A 16,557-nucleotide genomic window follows, 5' to 3' on the forward strand; every position below is an offset into this window, starting at 1 on the left:
CCCACTGACCTGAGCTGGACTGGACACTCTCTGTCCTGAGCTGGACTGGACACCCACTGTCCTGAGCTGGACTGGACACTCTCTGTCCTGAGCTGGACTGGACACTCTCTGTCCTGAGCTGGACTGGACACCCACTGACCTGAGCTGGACTGGACACTCTCTGTCCTGAGCTGGACTGGACACCCACTGACCTGAGCTGGACTGGACACCCTCTGTCCTGAGCTGGACTGGACACTCTCTGTCCTGAGCTGGACTGGACACTCTCTGTCCTGAGCTGGACTGGACTCTTTGTCCTGAGCTGGACTGGACACCCACTGACCTGAGCTGGTCTGGACACCCACTGACCTGAGCTGGTCTGGACACTCTCTGTCCTGAGCTGGACTGGACACTCTCTGTCCTGAGCTGGACTGGACTCTTTGTCCTGAGCTGGACTGGACACTCTCTGTCCTGAGCTGGACTGGACACCCACTGACCTGAGCTGGTCTGGACACCCACTGACCTGAGCTGGACTGGACACTCTCTGTCCTGAGCTGGACTGGACACTCTCTGTCCTGAGCTGGACTGGACTCTTTGTCCTGAGCTGGACTGGACACTCACTGACCTGAGCTGGACTGGACACTCTCTGTCCTGAGCTGGACTGGACAGCCACTGACCTGAGCTGGACTGGACACTCTCTGTCCTGAGCTGGACTGGACACTCTCTGTCCTGAGCTGGACTGGACTCTCTGTCCTGAGCTGGACTGGACACCCACTGACCTGAGCTGGACTGGACACTCTCTGTCCTGAGCTGGACTGGACACTCTCTGTCCTGAGCTGGACTGGACACCCACTGACCTGAGCTGGTCTGGACACTCTCTGTCCTGAGCTGGACTGGACACTCTCTGTCCTGAGCTGGACTGGACACCCACTGTCCTGAGCTGGACTGGACACTCTCTGTCCTGAGATGGACTGGACACTCTCTGTCCTGAGATGGTCTGGACACTCTCTGTCCTGAGCTGGACTGGACACTCTCTGTCCTGAGCTGGACTGGACACCCACTGTCCAGAGCTGGACTGGACACCCACTGTCCTGAGCTGGACTGGACACCCACTGTCCTGAGCTGGACTGGACACTCTCTGTCCTGAGATGGACTGGACACTATCTGTCCAGAGCTGGACTGGACACTCTCTGTCCTGAGCTGGACTAGACCCTTTGTCCTGAGCTGGACTGGACACCCACTGTCCTGAGCTGAACTGGACACCCACTGTCCTGAGCTGGACTGGACACTCTCTGTCCTGAGCTGGACTAGACCCTTTGTCCTGAGCTGGTCTGGACACTCTCTGTCCAGAGCTGGACTGGACCCTTTGTCCTGAGCTGGTCTGGACACTCTCTGTCCTGAGCTGGACTGGACACTCTCTGTCCTGAGCTGGACTGGACACTCTCTGTCCTGAGCTGGACTGGACACCCACTGTCCAGAGCTGGACTGGACACCCTCTGTCCTGAGATGGACTGGACACTATCTGTCCAGAGCTGGACTGGACACTCTCTGTCCTGAGCTGGACTAGACCCTTTGTCCTGAGCTGGACTGGACACCCACTGTCCTGAGCTGAACTCGACACCCACTGTCCTGAGCTGGACGACACCCACTGTCCTGAGCTGGACGACACCCACTGTCCTGAGCTGGACTGGACACCCACTGTCCTGAGCTGGACGACACCCACTGTCCTGAGCTGGACTGGACACCCACTGTCCTGAGCTGGACTGGACACCCACTGTCCTGAGCTGGACGACACCCACTGTCCTGAGCTGGACTGGACACCCACTGTCCTGAGCTGGACGACACCCACTGTTCTGAGCTGGACTGGACACCCACTGTTCTGAGCTGGACTGGACACCCACTGTCCTGAGCTGGACGACACCCACTGTCCTGAGCTGGACGACACCCACTGTCCCGAGCTGGACTGGACACCCTCTGTCCTGAGCTGGACGACACCCACTGTCCTGAGCTGGACTGGACACTCACTGTCCTGAGCTGGACTGGACACTCACTGTCCTGAGCTGGACGACACCCACTGTCCTGAGCTGGACTGGACACTCACTGTCCTGAGCTGGACGACACCCACTGTCCTGAGCTGGACTGGACACTCACTGTCCTGAGCTGGACTGGACACTATCTGTCCCAAGCTGGACTGGACACTATCTGTCCAGAGCTGGACTGGACACTATCTGTCCAGAGCTGGACTGGACACTCTCTGTCCTGAGCTGGACTGGACACTCTCTGTCCTGAGATGGACTGGACACTATCTGTCCAGAGCTGGACTGGACACTCTCTGTCCTGAGATGGACTGGACACTATCTGTCCAGAGCTGGACTGGACACTCTCTGTCCTGAGATGGACTGGACACTATCTGTCCTGAGCTGGACTGGACACTCTCTGTCCTGAGCTGGACTGGACTGGTCATCCCCTCTCCCGAGTTGGAATGGACACTTCCCGTCCCAATTTGGACTGGACACTTGGGGTTGGATTTTAAGGAGCCCGTGAAGACGGGCTCCGTGGCGGGGTTGGGGGGGGGATGCGTGGCCTGAAGGATGAAGCCGGCCACAGACCTCGATGCCTGTAGGGCCCGGCCCGATCCTCCCGGTGGCAGCGAGGCCTAGTGGCGGCCCCCCCGGCCACTCAGGGACGGGACCCCTTACGTCTAATCTTGATGTCCCACCGCGATCTTCGACCTGGTGGCCGGTGGGGGTGGGGGGGGGGGGTCAAATAAACCTCATGGGTGTAGGTTGCACTTTAAACTTTGTGTAGTTTGACGGGGTGGGGGGGGGGAAGGTCAGAGGGTAAATGCAAGTGTTTTGTGGGTGGGGGGGGGGGGAAGGGCAAATAGTAAATGTAATTGTTATTGAGGGGAGGTGGGAGAGGGGCAAAAGAAAGTTATTTATTTCATTTTATTGAATATGTCTTTAAATATTTAAATAAGCCGGTCGGGCTGACATCCCTTTCAAAATGGTGCCAGCGAATGCGCACAGGCAGCTGACGCCATTGCCGGGGACGGACAGCCCACCCCCTCCACGTGACTGGGGGGGCGGGGAGGGGGCGTGCCGCCCCGGTTATTTAAATGAGCCCCCGTGCTCGAGATTGCGGCGAAGGTCCCGAGTGATCCACTGGATCATTGTGAAACCCAGCAGTGACTCACCTCATCGATGCTCTTGGGCTTGGAGCTCTTCGTCCTCTCAAAGATGTCTGAAATGAAACAAAGGGACAGTGTTAGTAACTTGATACTGGTTATTATATCATGGGACTCGAGCACGGTACAATAATTAATGTTTTCTAGCTGATGAGGTGAGCTGAATCCCTGCAGAAAGGGATTCCAATCCCGGAGACCCCAGTCAAACATGGGATAATTAGGAGCGAGGAGGCGAGGGGAGGAACCTCTCCGGCCGACAAAAAAAAACTTCCATTTATATCACGGATTTCACAATCTCAGGATGTCCCACCAAGTGTTGTAATGTAGGAAACGCAGCAGCCAATTTCTGCACAGCAAGATCCCACAAACAGCAATGAGATAATGACCAGTGAAGGGGTTAAATATTAATAGCTCTGTTCTTCTTCACAATAGTGCCACAGGGTCTTTTAAGCCTGACTTAGAGAGCAGGCAATGCTTTGGTTTAATGTCTTAGCTGAACAGCAGGACCTCCGACAGTGCAGCATTCCCTCAGTACTGCGCCAGAGTGTCAGCCTAGATTATGTGCTCAGGTCTCTGGAGTGGGACTCGAACCCAGAATCATCTCACTCGGAGGTTAGCGTACTACCCATTGAGCAACAGTGGACGCTGGAGGTGTACAGCCCGTGACCTGACTGACCAATGGCTGCTTCCTGTGAGGCTGCACTGAGGCAACTTCCTGAAGGAAAACATGAGACTGGCAAATATAAACTGAATAACAAATGTTTACTCACCAAACAGCTTCTGCAGCTTGGCCGTGCAGCTAATGAACTGACTGAAGCTGAGCATGTTGGTGCTGGTTTGGTGGCGTAACCAAAGCTGTTGGTGGACTTCAGAATCCAACTCAAACCCTAAGAGTGACAGAAGCAAAAGTACGTTATACGGGAGGATTTGCTAGGAATCAAACCACTTCCCTTTGCGGTTCAACAGCATTACCCATCACTGAATCCCGCACTATCGACATCCTGGGGGTTACCATTGACCAGAAACTGAACGGGAGTAGCCACATAAATACTGCAGCTACAAGAGCAGGTCAGAGGCTGGGAATTCTGTGGCAAGTAACTCACCTCCTGACTCCCCATTGCCTGTCCACCATCTGCAGGGCACAAGTCAGGAGTGTGATGGAATACTCTCCACTTGCCTGGATGGGTGCAGCTCCAACAACACTCAAGAAGCTCAACACCATCCAGGACCAATCAGCCTGCTTGATCGGCGCCCCATCCACCACCTTCAACATTCACTCCCTCCATCACCGACGCACAGTGGCAGCAGTGTGTACCATCTACAAGATGCACTGCAGCAATGCACCAAGGCTCCTTAGACAGCCTCTTCCAAACCCGCAACCTCTACCACCTAGGCCTATGGGCCTGTTGGAGTGGGAGGACTTGGGTGAGTGGGTAGATACCTGTTGGCTCAGGGAGAGGGGAGGTATTCAGGCCCCGACAGGAGCCAGGATTCCTGAGGGTCAATGTTCCCTCCGGCTGCCTGCTCGTACTGCCTGCTGCCCTTGTCATTGCCCCTGTCCCAGGGATTTGTTGATGGTCTGTGAGCTTCCAGCTGCACTGAGGCCCAGTGAGACTTTGGCAGGCAGCAGTTCCCATTCTCACAAGGCATTCATTCCCTGGGCGGTATTGGGGAGGGATGTGTCGGGCTGAGACGTTTGTCGAAAGGTCTCGACCGGGCACTCACAGTGTTGTCTTGGTTGTAATTACTGGGGGCTCAAGCTGGACATGGGATTACTTGGCATCTGCCCTCCAGTCTGGTCTTGTCCCTGGGAGAGTGCGGACGGGGATCTACGAAGGTAGAAAATTTACAACCTGAAACCATGGGGTTAGTCTTACCTACGAGAGACAATGCAGGGCGGAGATCGTTGGAGTCCATGAGGCCAATATCTGTATCCACAAACTGGTCAAAAATATCCTGCAATGGCAAACAATCATTAACCTCCGCAAACTACCCAGCACCTTCCATAATCTCAATGTTACCATAGTCACCCATCCATTCTACTCTCCCTCCACACAACCTTCTGAGGAAAGATCTACTCACTATCCCTCAGTCTCTCCCTTACACTGTCTACCTTCCTCACACTCCCTCCATCCCTCATACTCCCTCCCTCCCTCCCGCACCCTCACATTCGCCCTGCCTCCCTCCAGACCATCCCTCCCATCCCTCACAGCTTCCCTCTCTCCCACCCCCTCACACTCTACCTCCCTCCCACTGCCTCACACTCTCCCTCCCTCCCAAACCCTCACACCCTACCTCCCTCACACTCTCCCCCTCCCCGTCACAGCCTCTCTTCCTTCCTCCCGCCCCCTCACACACTCCTACCCCCTCACAGTACCTCCCTCATCCTCCGAGAGATGATTTACTCACCTGCAGTTTTTTCAGATGCATCACCAACTGCTTTGCCTCCTGGGAGTTCAGCCAGCCCTGCTGACCAGGGGCCTGGACACTAACCGTTAAGGTAATTAACCTCAGAGACTGTTCAAAGATCACAGAAACAACTAACTGTTTTTACAACAGCGATTATCAGTTTTCTGAGAGACGTCCTACTGGTGAGATCCCCTTCTGGAATGTTCCGTTGCTTTGTCAACTGGACATGTTCACAAATTATAAAACACCAGAAGATCCTACATCAGCAGAGGAACCCCCATCTCACACTGCCCGAGACTGAACCCCATCTCACACTGTCCGAGACTGAACCCCATCTCACACTGCCCGAGACTGAACCCCATCTCACACTGCCCGAGACTGAACCCCATCTCACACTGTCCGAGACTGAACCCCATCTCACACTGCCCGAGACTGAACCCCCATCTCACACTGCCCGAGACTGAATCCCATCTCACTGTCCGAGACTGAACCCCATCTCACACTGCCCGAGACTGAACCCCATCTCACACTGTCCGAGACTGAACCCCATCTCACACTGCCCGAGACTGAACCCCATCTCACACTGTCCGAGACTGAACCCCATCTCACACTGCCCGAGACTGAACCCCATCTCACACTGCCCGAGACTGAACCCCATCTCACACTGTCCGAGACTGAACCCCATCTCACACTGCCCGAGACTGAACCCCATCTCACACTGTCCGAGACTGAACCCCATCTCACACTGCCCGAGACTGAACCCCCATCTCACACTGCCCGAGACTGAATCCCATCTCACTGTCCGAGACTGAACCCCATCTCACACTGTCCGAGACTGAACCCCATCTCACACTGCCCGAGACTGAACCCCATCTCACACTGTCCGAGACTGAACCCCATCTCACACTGCCCGAGACTGAACCCCATCTCACACTGCCCGAGACTGAACCCCATCTCACACTGTCCGAGACTGAACCCCATCTCACACTGCCCGAGACTGAACCCCATCTCACACTGTCCGAGACTGAACCCCATCTCACACTGCCCGAGACTGAACCCCCATCTCACACTGCCCGAGACTGAACCCCATCTCACTGTCCGAGACTGAACCCCATCTCACACTGCCCGAGACTGAACCCCATCTCACACTGTCCGAGACTGAACCCCATCTCACACTGCCCGAGACTGAACCCCATCTCACACTGCCCGAGACTGAACCCCATCTCACACTGTCCGAGACTGAACCCCATCTCACACTGCCCGAGACTGAACCCCATCTCACACTGCCCGAGACTGAACCCCATCTCACACTGTCCGAGACTGAACCCCATCTCACACTGCCCGAGACTGAACCCCATCTCACGCTGTCCGAGACTGAACCCCATCTCACGCTGCCCGAGACTGAACCCCATCTCACACAGCCCGAGACTGAACCCCATCTCACACAGACTGAGACTGAACCCCATCTCACGCTGTCCGAGACTGAACCCCATCTCACACTGCCCGAGACTGAACCCCATCTCACAATGCCCGAGACTGAACCCCATCTCACACTGTCCGAGACTGAACCCCATCTCACACAGCCCGAGACTGAACCCCATCTCACACTGCCCGAGACTGAACCCCATCTCACACTGTCCGAGACTGAACCCCCCTCTCACACAGCCCGAGACTGAACCCCATCTCACACTGCCCGAGACTGAACCCCATCTCACACTGTCCGAGACTGAACCCCATCTCACACTGCCCGAGACTGAACCCTATCTCACACTGCCCGAGACTGAACCCCATCTCACACTGCCCGAGACTGAACCCCATCTCACACTGTCCGAGACTGAACCCCATCTCACACTGCGCGAGACTGAACCCCATCTCACACAGCCCGAGACTGAACCCCATCTCGCACTGCCCGAGACTGAACCCCATCTCACACAGCCCGAGACTGAACCCCATCTCACACTGTCCGAGACTGAACCCCATCTCACACAGCCCGAGACTGAACCCCATCTCACGCTGTCCGAGACTGAACCCCATCTCACGCTGCCCAAGACTGAACCCCATCTCACACTGTCCGAGACTGAAACCCATCTCACAATGTCCGAGACTGAACCCCATCTCACAATGTCCGAGACTGAACCCCATCTCACACAGCCCGAGACTGAACCCCATATCACACTGTCCGAGACTGAACCCCATCTCACACAGCCCGAGACTGAACCCCATCTCACAATGCCCGAGACTGAACCCCATCTCACACTGTCCGAGACTGAACCCCATCTCACACTGTCCGAGACTGAACCCCATCTCACACTGCGCGAGACTGAACCCCATCTCACAATGTCCGAGACTGAACCCGAGTCACACTGTCCGAGACTGAACCCCACCTCACACTGTCCGAGACTGAACCCCACCTCACACTGTCCGAGACTGAACCCGAGTCACACTGTCCGAGACTGAACCCCACCTCACACTGTCCGAGACTGAACCCCATCTCACACTGTCCGAGACTGAACCCCATCTCACGCTGTCCGAGACTGAACCCCACCTCACACTGTCCAAAACTGAACCCCATCTCACAATGTCCGAGACTGAACCCCATCTCACACTGACCGAGACTGAACCCCATCTCACAATGTCCAAGACTGAACCCCATCTCACAATGTCCGAGACTGAACCCCATCTCACACTGTCCGAGACTGAACCCCATCTCACAATGTCCGAGACTGAACCCCATCTCACACTGTCCGAGACTGAACCCCATCTCACAATGTCCAAAACTGAACCCCATCTCACGCTGTCCAAGACTGAACCCCATCTCACAATGTCCAAAACTGAACCCCAGCTCACACTGTCCGAGACTGAACCCCATCTCACGCTGTCCGAGACTGAACCCCATCTCATGCTGCCCGAGACAGAACCCCATCTCACACTGCCCAAGACAGAACCCCATCTCACACTGTCCGAGACAGAACCCCATCTCACACTGTCCGAGACTGAACCCCATCTCACAATGTCCGAGACTGAACCCGAGTCACACTGTCCGAGACTGAACCCCATCTCACAATGTCCGAGACTGAACCCCATCTCACACTGCGCGAGACTGAATCCCATCTCACAATGTCCGAGACTGAACCCCATCTCACAATGCCTGAGACTGAACCCCATCTCACAATGTCCGAGACTGAACCCCATCTCACAATGTCCGAGACTGAGCTCGAGTCACACTGTCCGAGACTGAACCCCACCTCACACTGTCCGAGACTGAACCCCATCTCACAATGTCCGAGACTGAACCCCATCTCACGCTGTCCGAGACTGAACCCCATCCACGCTGTCCGAGACTGAACCCCATCTCACACTGTCCGAGACTGAACCCCATCTCACAATGTCCGAGACTGAACCCCATCTCACACTGTCCGAGACTGAACCCCATCTCACAATGTCCGAGACTGAACCCCACCTCACACTGTCCAAAACTGAACCCCATCTCACAATGTCCGAGACTGAACCCCATCTTACACTGTCCGAGACTGAACCCCATCTCACACTGTCCGAGACTGAACCCGAGTCACACTGTCCGAGACTGAACCCCATCTCACACTGCCCGAGACTGAACCCCATCTCACACTGTCCAAGACTGAACCCCATCTCACAATGTCCGAGACTGAACCCCACCTCACACTGTCCAAAACTGAACCCCACCTCACACTGTCCGAGACTGAACCCCATCTCACACTGTCCGAGACTGAACCCGAGTCACACTGTCCGAGACTGAACCCCATCTCACACTGCCCGAGACTGAACCCCATCTCACAATGTCCGAGACTGAACCCCATCTCACAATGTCCAAGACTGAACCCCATCCAACACCGCCCGAGACTGAACCCCACCTCACACTGTCCGAGACTGAACCCCACCTCACACTGTCCAAAACTGAACCCCATCTCACAATGTCCGAGACTGAACCCCATCTCACACTGTCCGAGACTGAACCCCACCTCACACTGTCCGAGACTGAACCCCATCTCACACTGTCCAAGACTGAACCCGAGTCACACTGTCCGAGACTGAACCCCATCTCACAATGTCCAAGACTGAACCCCATCTCACAATGTCCGGGACTGAACCCCATCTCACACTGTCCGAGACTGAACCCCATCTCACAATGTCCAAGACTGAACCCCACCTCACACTGTCCGAGACTGAACCCCACCTCACACTGTCCAAAACTGAACCCCATCTCACAATGTCCGAGACTGAACCCCATCTCACACTGTCCGAGACTGAACCCGAGTCACACTGTCCGAGACTGAACCCCATCTCACACTGCCCGAGACTGAACCCCATCTCACAATGTCCGAGACTGAACCCGAGTCACACTGTCCGAGACTGAACCCCATCTCACACTGTCCAAGACTGAACCCCATCTCACAATGTCCGAGACTGAACCCCATCTCACACTGTCCGAGACTGAACCCGAGTCACACTGTCCGAGACTGAACCCCATCTCACACTGCCCGAGACTGAACCCCATCTCACAATGTCCGAGACTGAACCCGAGTCACACTGTCCGAGACTGAACCCCATCTCACACTGTCCAAGACTGAACCCCACCTCACACTGTCCAAGACTGAACCCCATCTCACAATGTCCGAGACTGAACCCGAGTCACACTGTCCGAGACTGAACCCCATCTCACAATGTCCGGGACTGAACCCCATCTCACACTGTCCGAGACGGAACCCCATCTCACACTGTCCAAGACTGAACCCCACCTCACACTGTCCGAGACTGAATCCCATCTCACACTGTCCGAGACTGAACCCGAGTCACACTGTCCGAGGCTGAACCCCATCTCACACTGCCCGAGACTGAACCCCATCTCACAATGTCCGAGACTGAACCCGAGTCACACTGTCCGAGACTGAACCCCATCTCACACTGTCCAAGACTGAACCCCACCTCACACTGTCCAAGACTGAACCCCATCTCACAATGTCCGAGACTGAACCCGAGTCACAATGTCCGAGACTGAACCCGAGTCACACTGTCCGAGACTGAACCCCATCTCACAATGTCCGGGACTGAACCCCATCTCACACTGTCCGAGACTGAACCCCATCTCACAATGTCCAAGACTGAACCCCACCTCACACTGTCTGAGACTGAACCCCACCTCACACTGTCCAAAACTGAACCCCATCTCACAATGTCCGAGACTGAACCCCATCTCACACTGTCCGAGACTGAACCCGAGTCACACTGTCCGAGACTGAACCCCATCTCACACTGCCCGAGACTGAACCCCATCTCACAATGTCCGAGACTGAACCCCATCTCACAATGTCCGAGACTGAACCCCATCTCACACTGTCCAAGACTGAACCCCACCTCACACTGTCCAAGACTGAACCCCATCTCACAATGTCCGAGACTGAACCCGAGTCACAATGTCCGAGACTGAACCCGAGTCACACTGTCTGAGACTGAACCCCATCTCACACTGTCCAAGACTGAACCCCATCTCACACTGCCCGAGACTGAACCCCCATCTCACAATGTCCAAGACTGTACCCCATCTCACAATGTCCGAGACTGAACCCCATATCACACTGTCCAAGACTGAACCCCATCTCACGCTGCCCGAGACTGAACCCGAGTCACACTGTCCGAGACTGAACCCCATCTCACACTGCCCGAGACTGAACCCCCTCTCACAATGTCCGAGACTGAACCCAAGTCACACTGTCCGAGAGTGAACCCCATCTCACACTGTCCAAGACTGAACCCCACCTCACACTGTCCAAGACTGAACCCCATCTCACAATGTCCGAGACTGAACCCGAGTCACAATGTCCGAGACTGAACCCGAGTCACACTGTCTGAGACTGAACCCCATCTCACACTGTCCGAGACTGAACCCCATCTCACACTGCCCGAGACTGAACCCCATCTCACAATGTCCAAGACTGTACCCCATCTCACAATGTCCGAGACTGAACCCCATATCACACTGTCCAAGACTGAACCCCATCTCACAATGTCCAAGACTGTACCCCATCTCACAATGTCCGAGACTGAACCCCATATCACACTGTCCAAGACTGAACCCCATCTCACGCTGCCCGAGACTGAACCCGAGTCACACTGTCCGAGACTGAACCCCATCTCACAATGTCCGAGACTGAACCCCAGCTCACACTGTCCGAGACTGAACTCCACTTTCCACTGTCCAACAGCTCACAGGGCGGCACAGTGACGCAGTGGCTAGCCTCACAGCTCCAGCAACCCGGGTTCGCTTCTGGGTACTGCCTGTATGGAGTTTGCAAGTTCTCCCTGTGACCTCGTGGGTTTTCTCCGGGTGCTCCGGTTTCCTCCCACATGCCAAAGACTTGTGGGTTGATAGGTAAATTGGCCATAGTCAAAATTACCCCTAGTGTAGGTAGGTGATTGGAGAATTGAGGGAAGGTGGGGATGTGAGAGGGGAAAAAAATGGGATTAATGTAGGATTAGTATGAATGGGTGGTTGATGGTTGGCACAGACTTATTGGGCCAAAGGGCCTGTTTCGGTGCTGTATCTAACTATGACTGTCTGAGGCTGAACCCCATCTCAACACACTGAACACAGACCCACACCTCACAGCTCAGTGCACTGTCATGCCCCCTCACCCCAAGATGCACTGCCCACTCCAGAGCACTCTCAGACCCCCCACCTCACATTTTTACTAAATAGTTTCTGTAAAAGATACATTGACTGCAAACACCAAACTGCAGCAAGTCTCCATAGTCAGATGGTATCTCTCAGGGGAGGCTGTTGGGAGAGAGAGAAAGAGGGGGATAAGGAAGGGGGGAAACAGAGAAAGGAAGAGATGGAGAGAAAGAGAGAGAGAGAGAGAGAGAGAGAGACAGAATTTCAGAGAGGGAAATACAAAGAGATAGGCAGTGAAGGAAAGAATTAATTTTCAAGAGCATTTTAATTTAATGGTATATTTTCTGCTGCTCTGGAGTTTGTAAGAGATCAGCGGGAGAGATAAAGGTTGTACTGTGGAGCGAAAGGTTGCACTGTGCTACTTATGACCAATCATGAGGCGCTGTGGCCTCAGTACATCTCACACACACACAACGGGGCATACTGGGTGGTGGGTGGGTCCTGTGTTGTGCGCAGGGGGCTTTTGCTCTCAGGTATTCTGCACTGGAGTCAATCACTCATTCCCGATCTCAGCCATCGACTGACTCAGTTAAACAGGCTGTTCGCTAGAGAGCTTCTCACTGTCTTGTGACAGTGGCCAGGGAACCAATCACCCTCTTGTGTTAGCGAATGGGTCACACGATGCTGTTGGGAACTGACTGGGCAAATAGAGAGAAACTTTTACCGCTGTTTGGGAAATCCGGGACCAACCTAAAGATCAGAGCCAGACCTTTCAGGATTGAAATTAGGAAACACTTCTACACACAGAGGGTGGCAGAGTTTGGAACTCTCGTCCGCAAATGGAAATTGATGATAGATCTATCTTGGTGCTGTTGGCACCGGTAGCGGGGCAGGAGATGGCACTGTGGATGGGGTGGTAAGGGAGGCGGGGGGGTTCACTCACTTGCGCTATTGGTGTGGGCGAGGGGCGGGTCACTCGCACTATCTCGAAGTCACACAAACCTGAATTGAAGAGCTGCATGAATTCTGAGGCACTCTGGTTGATTTTCTGTAAGAGAGAGGGACAGATCGTTCACAACAGAGCCCGGACAATGAGCAGCACGACGCACTGGGCACGAACCCAGGCTCAGCGTGCGGCGACATCAGCCAGTAGGTGAATGAAAAAGCCCGCTCAGGGGAAACACCTACCTGGCTTTCAGTATTCCTCAGGAGATCCAACACACTTCCTTCAGTGTTGGAAGCGTCAATCTTTGTCCAATCAATCTACAGCAAAAGAAAATTGAAGTCAAATGAAATCCAAAACCTGGAAGCTCCTGAAGAACTGACGATGAATCAGCCTTGACGGGGGAGGGAGAGAATGTACAGATTGTCCCACAGGCACCTTGCATGTCATAGAATGCTCCCTTTCTCTCGAATTATAGCCAGTGCTCTGCTGGTAAGTATAAGTATTGAAATTAAAAAAAAAACTTACCTGAGCCAGGAGTCCGGGACGAAACTGAGTCAGGGCAGCGAGCGGGTGACGTCACTATGACGTCATCGCGCCTGCGCCTGCAGCTTCTTGCAGGTTCGGTGTCAGGAAGGTAAGTAAAGGGATGGTCGGGTCGAGTCGTGGTGGGTTTGGGGGTCGGGTCAGGCTTGGGGCAAAATCGGTGGGACTCGGGCTGGGTCGGGCTCGGCTCCGCTGTGGTTCGGTCGGGTTCGGGACGGGTTCTTTCTCCCAACCTAAAGCAGGCCTCCACCGCAGTGCAACAAACACTGACACAGGTACCAGCCGCGCACAATGCTCGCTGTTGACCAGTCGGTCAGTGCAGGTCCCGGGACCTTGACATGGACACAGCCCAGCCCCTCTATGGCTGTACAAGCCAGTGGGCCGGGAGTTTTGCCCGTCACAGAATATTCAACCTAAACTATCAATGATTTGGAAACTTGAGTTTCTCATTGTAAGAAATGGGAAATGACCTCACCGAATATGGTGGTGCAGTGAACCAGTAATCCAGAGGATCAGGTGAATGCCCTGGGGACATGGGTTCAAACTCCACCATGCCAGCTGGTGAAATTTAAATTCAATTAATAAACTCAATTAATTAAAGAGAAATCTAGAATTGTGAGCTAGTCTCAGTAAAGGTGCCACAAAACTATCAATTGTTGTTAAAAACCCATCTGGTTTACTGATGTCCCTTTAGGGAAGGAAATCTGCCCCATAACTGTTCCTCTGAAACGGCCTAACAAGCCACTCAGTTGTCAAGGATACTTAGAGATGGGCAACAAATGCTGGCCTTGCCAGTGATGCCCACATCCCATGAAAGAATAAAAAACATCCAAGACTGGGACAGTATAGAGGAGCTTTTCTCTGTATCTAACCCATTTTTTTTTTACATAAGGTGTCCTTTATACGCCAGGCTCCTTTTACATATTTTATTCCTCAGGACCCCCCCACCGCCCCCACTTTTATACATTTCATAAAATAACTTTATTAAAATCGAATAAATAAAACAAAAACTCAAGTTAAAATGCCATTCTCGGCATCAATGATACACTCCGGCCTCTGAGGTGCCCGCCAGTCGTCGATGGGCTCAAGCCAACCGGCGGACACCGCATGCTCGGGCGCGAATGTAACCGCAAAAGAGGGGCAGGCAATCAGGGAGGACTGACCCCCCAGTGGCCCGCAGCCCGGACCTGTGAATTGCCACCTTGGCCAGGCCCAGGAGCAGACCGACGAGGAGATCCTCCTCCCGGCTCACCCCCTCTGCCCGAAGATCAGGAGCGTGGGACTGAAGTGCAGCCAAAACTTGAGAAGCGGCTCCTTCAAATGCTCAAAGAGGGGCTGCAACCTCGTGCGCTCCATATACACGTGGAAGGCGGACTCGTCCAGGCCGCAGAAATTACAGGCGGCATGGGAGTCCGTGAACCTGCTTAAAGGTCTATTGCACGGGACTGCCCTGTGCAACACCCTCCACCCCAGGTCCCCGATGTAAAGGGGGAAGACTCCCGCATAGACAGACCTCCATCGGGGTTTCCACTTGTCGCCAGATGGCAACGCGGACCGCCAGGGCGTGTCCAGCTGGCTGATGAGGGTGAAGAAGTGGAGAGTGTGCAGGAGCAGCCCGTACAGGAAACCCCTCCACGCCGTGTGGAATGGCACAGAGGGCATTTACAAGAGGTGGCTCGGGTTGTGTGGGACTGGCTCCCGAGGAGGTTTTTGGGGCCTGGGTCCGATGAGCATTCCAGCCGAGCGGGGGTCAGCTTGACCGGGAGCGCTTCAAACTCCCGAGCCCCCTCATCACCCGTGGTGAGGGGCATCCCGGGGGCTTTGGCTACTCCTCTGCCCATTGGTCCGTCCCCGGAGCCGGCTGCCCGGACTGTTGAGACGCTCTCCTCCGCCAGCGGGGGAGCACCCTGACTGGAGGCGACCGTATTCCAGACTCTGAATAGATCCTGGTAAAAGACAGGCAATTCCCTCAGAGATGTGCGGCTAACGTTCTCCGCTGGGAGCTGCGTGTCGTCTTGAAGACAGTGCCCCTGGCGGAAAAAATACATCACTAGCGCACACGATCTAGGAGGGTGCTTGACGTACAGGTATCTCTGCAGGGTCCGAAGGCGGAGAGTCACAGCGTGGGTGCGGACGCACACCAGCGACTGGCCTCCCCCTCCTCAATCGGGAGACTCAGGACCACGACAGAGACCCAAGTTTCCTCCTGCCCCAGAAGAAATCGATGAGTTTCTTCTGGATCTTGGTGGCAAATGCAAGGGGCGAGGCCAAAGAGACCAACCGGTACCACAGCATCGAGGCCACCAGCTGGTTTATGACCAGCGCTCAGCCCCTGTAGGAAAGCACTCGGAGTAGTCCTGTCCAGCGCCCCAGCCGAGTGGTTACTTTTGCCTCCAACTTTTGCCAGTTTGATAGCCAGGCTTCCTCAGCGGGGCTAAGGTGGACTCCCAGATAGAGGAGGTGCATGGTTCTCCACGCAAAAGGCGTCAACTCCTCCGGTAGGGAGTCCACCCGCCACTGACCCACCAGGAGTCGGGAACATTTCTCCCAATTGGTCCTTGAGGAGGACGCGGCAGAAAAGGTCCGCTGGTACTCACGCATCCTCCGCAAGTCAACGGGATTTGTGACCGTGAGGAGCACGTCGTTGGCGTAAGCTGAGAGGATGACCCGCATGGCCGGCTTGCGCAGAGCCAATCCCGTCAACCTCCTGCAAAGCAGGCACAGGAAGGGCTCCACGCAGATGGTGTAGAATTGGCCGGACATGGGGCATCCCCGACGCACTCCTCTCCCAAAGCGAAGGGGCGCCATCAAGGACCCGTTAACTTTGACCAGACACTCTGCGGCGGT

The 16,557-nt window shown here is 54.8% G+C and overlaps 1 protein-coding gene across 1 annotated transcript in view; it reads right to left on the reverse strand.

The window, feature by feature from the left end:
* The window catches only part of capn12 (calpain 12), a 51,732-nt gene that overhangs the window by 1,182 nt on the left and 33,993 nt on the right, over window positions 1–16,557 (reverse strand). Inside the window, exons 15-21 of the mRNA XM_068019207.1 lie at window positions 13,410–13,484; window positions 13,224–13,269; window positions 12,322–12,383; window positions 5,573–5,644; window positions 5,041–5,119; window positions 3,934–4,050; window positions 3,173–3,219 (exon numbers count right to left, since the gene is read on the reverse strand). Coding sequence (XP_067875308.1) covers window positions 3,173–3,219; window positions 3,934–4,050; window positions 5,041–5,119; window positions 5,573–5,644; window positions 12,322–12,383; window positions 13,224–13,269; window positions 13,410–13,484 — 498 coding nt within the window. The remainder of the gene's footprint in view (window positions 1–3,172; window positions 3,220–3,933; window positions 4,051–5,040; window positions 5,120–5,572; window positions 5,645–12,321; window positions 12,384–13,223; window positions 13,270–13,409; window positions 13,485–16,557) is intronic.

Source organism: Heterodontus francisci, chromosome 40, assembly GCF_036365525.1.
Source record: "Heterodontus francisci isolate sHetFra1 chromosome 40, sHetFra1.hap1, whole genome shotgun sequence".
NCBI classification, from domain to species: Eukaryota; Metazoa; Chordata; class Chondrichthyes; order Heterodontiformes; family Heterodontidae; genus Heterodontus; species Heterodontus francisci.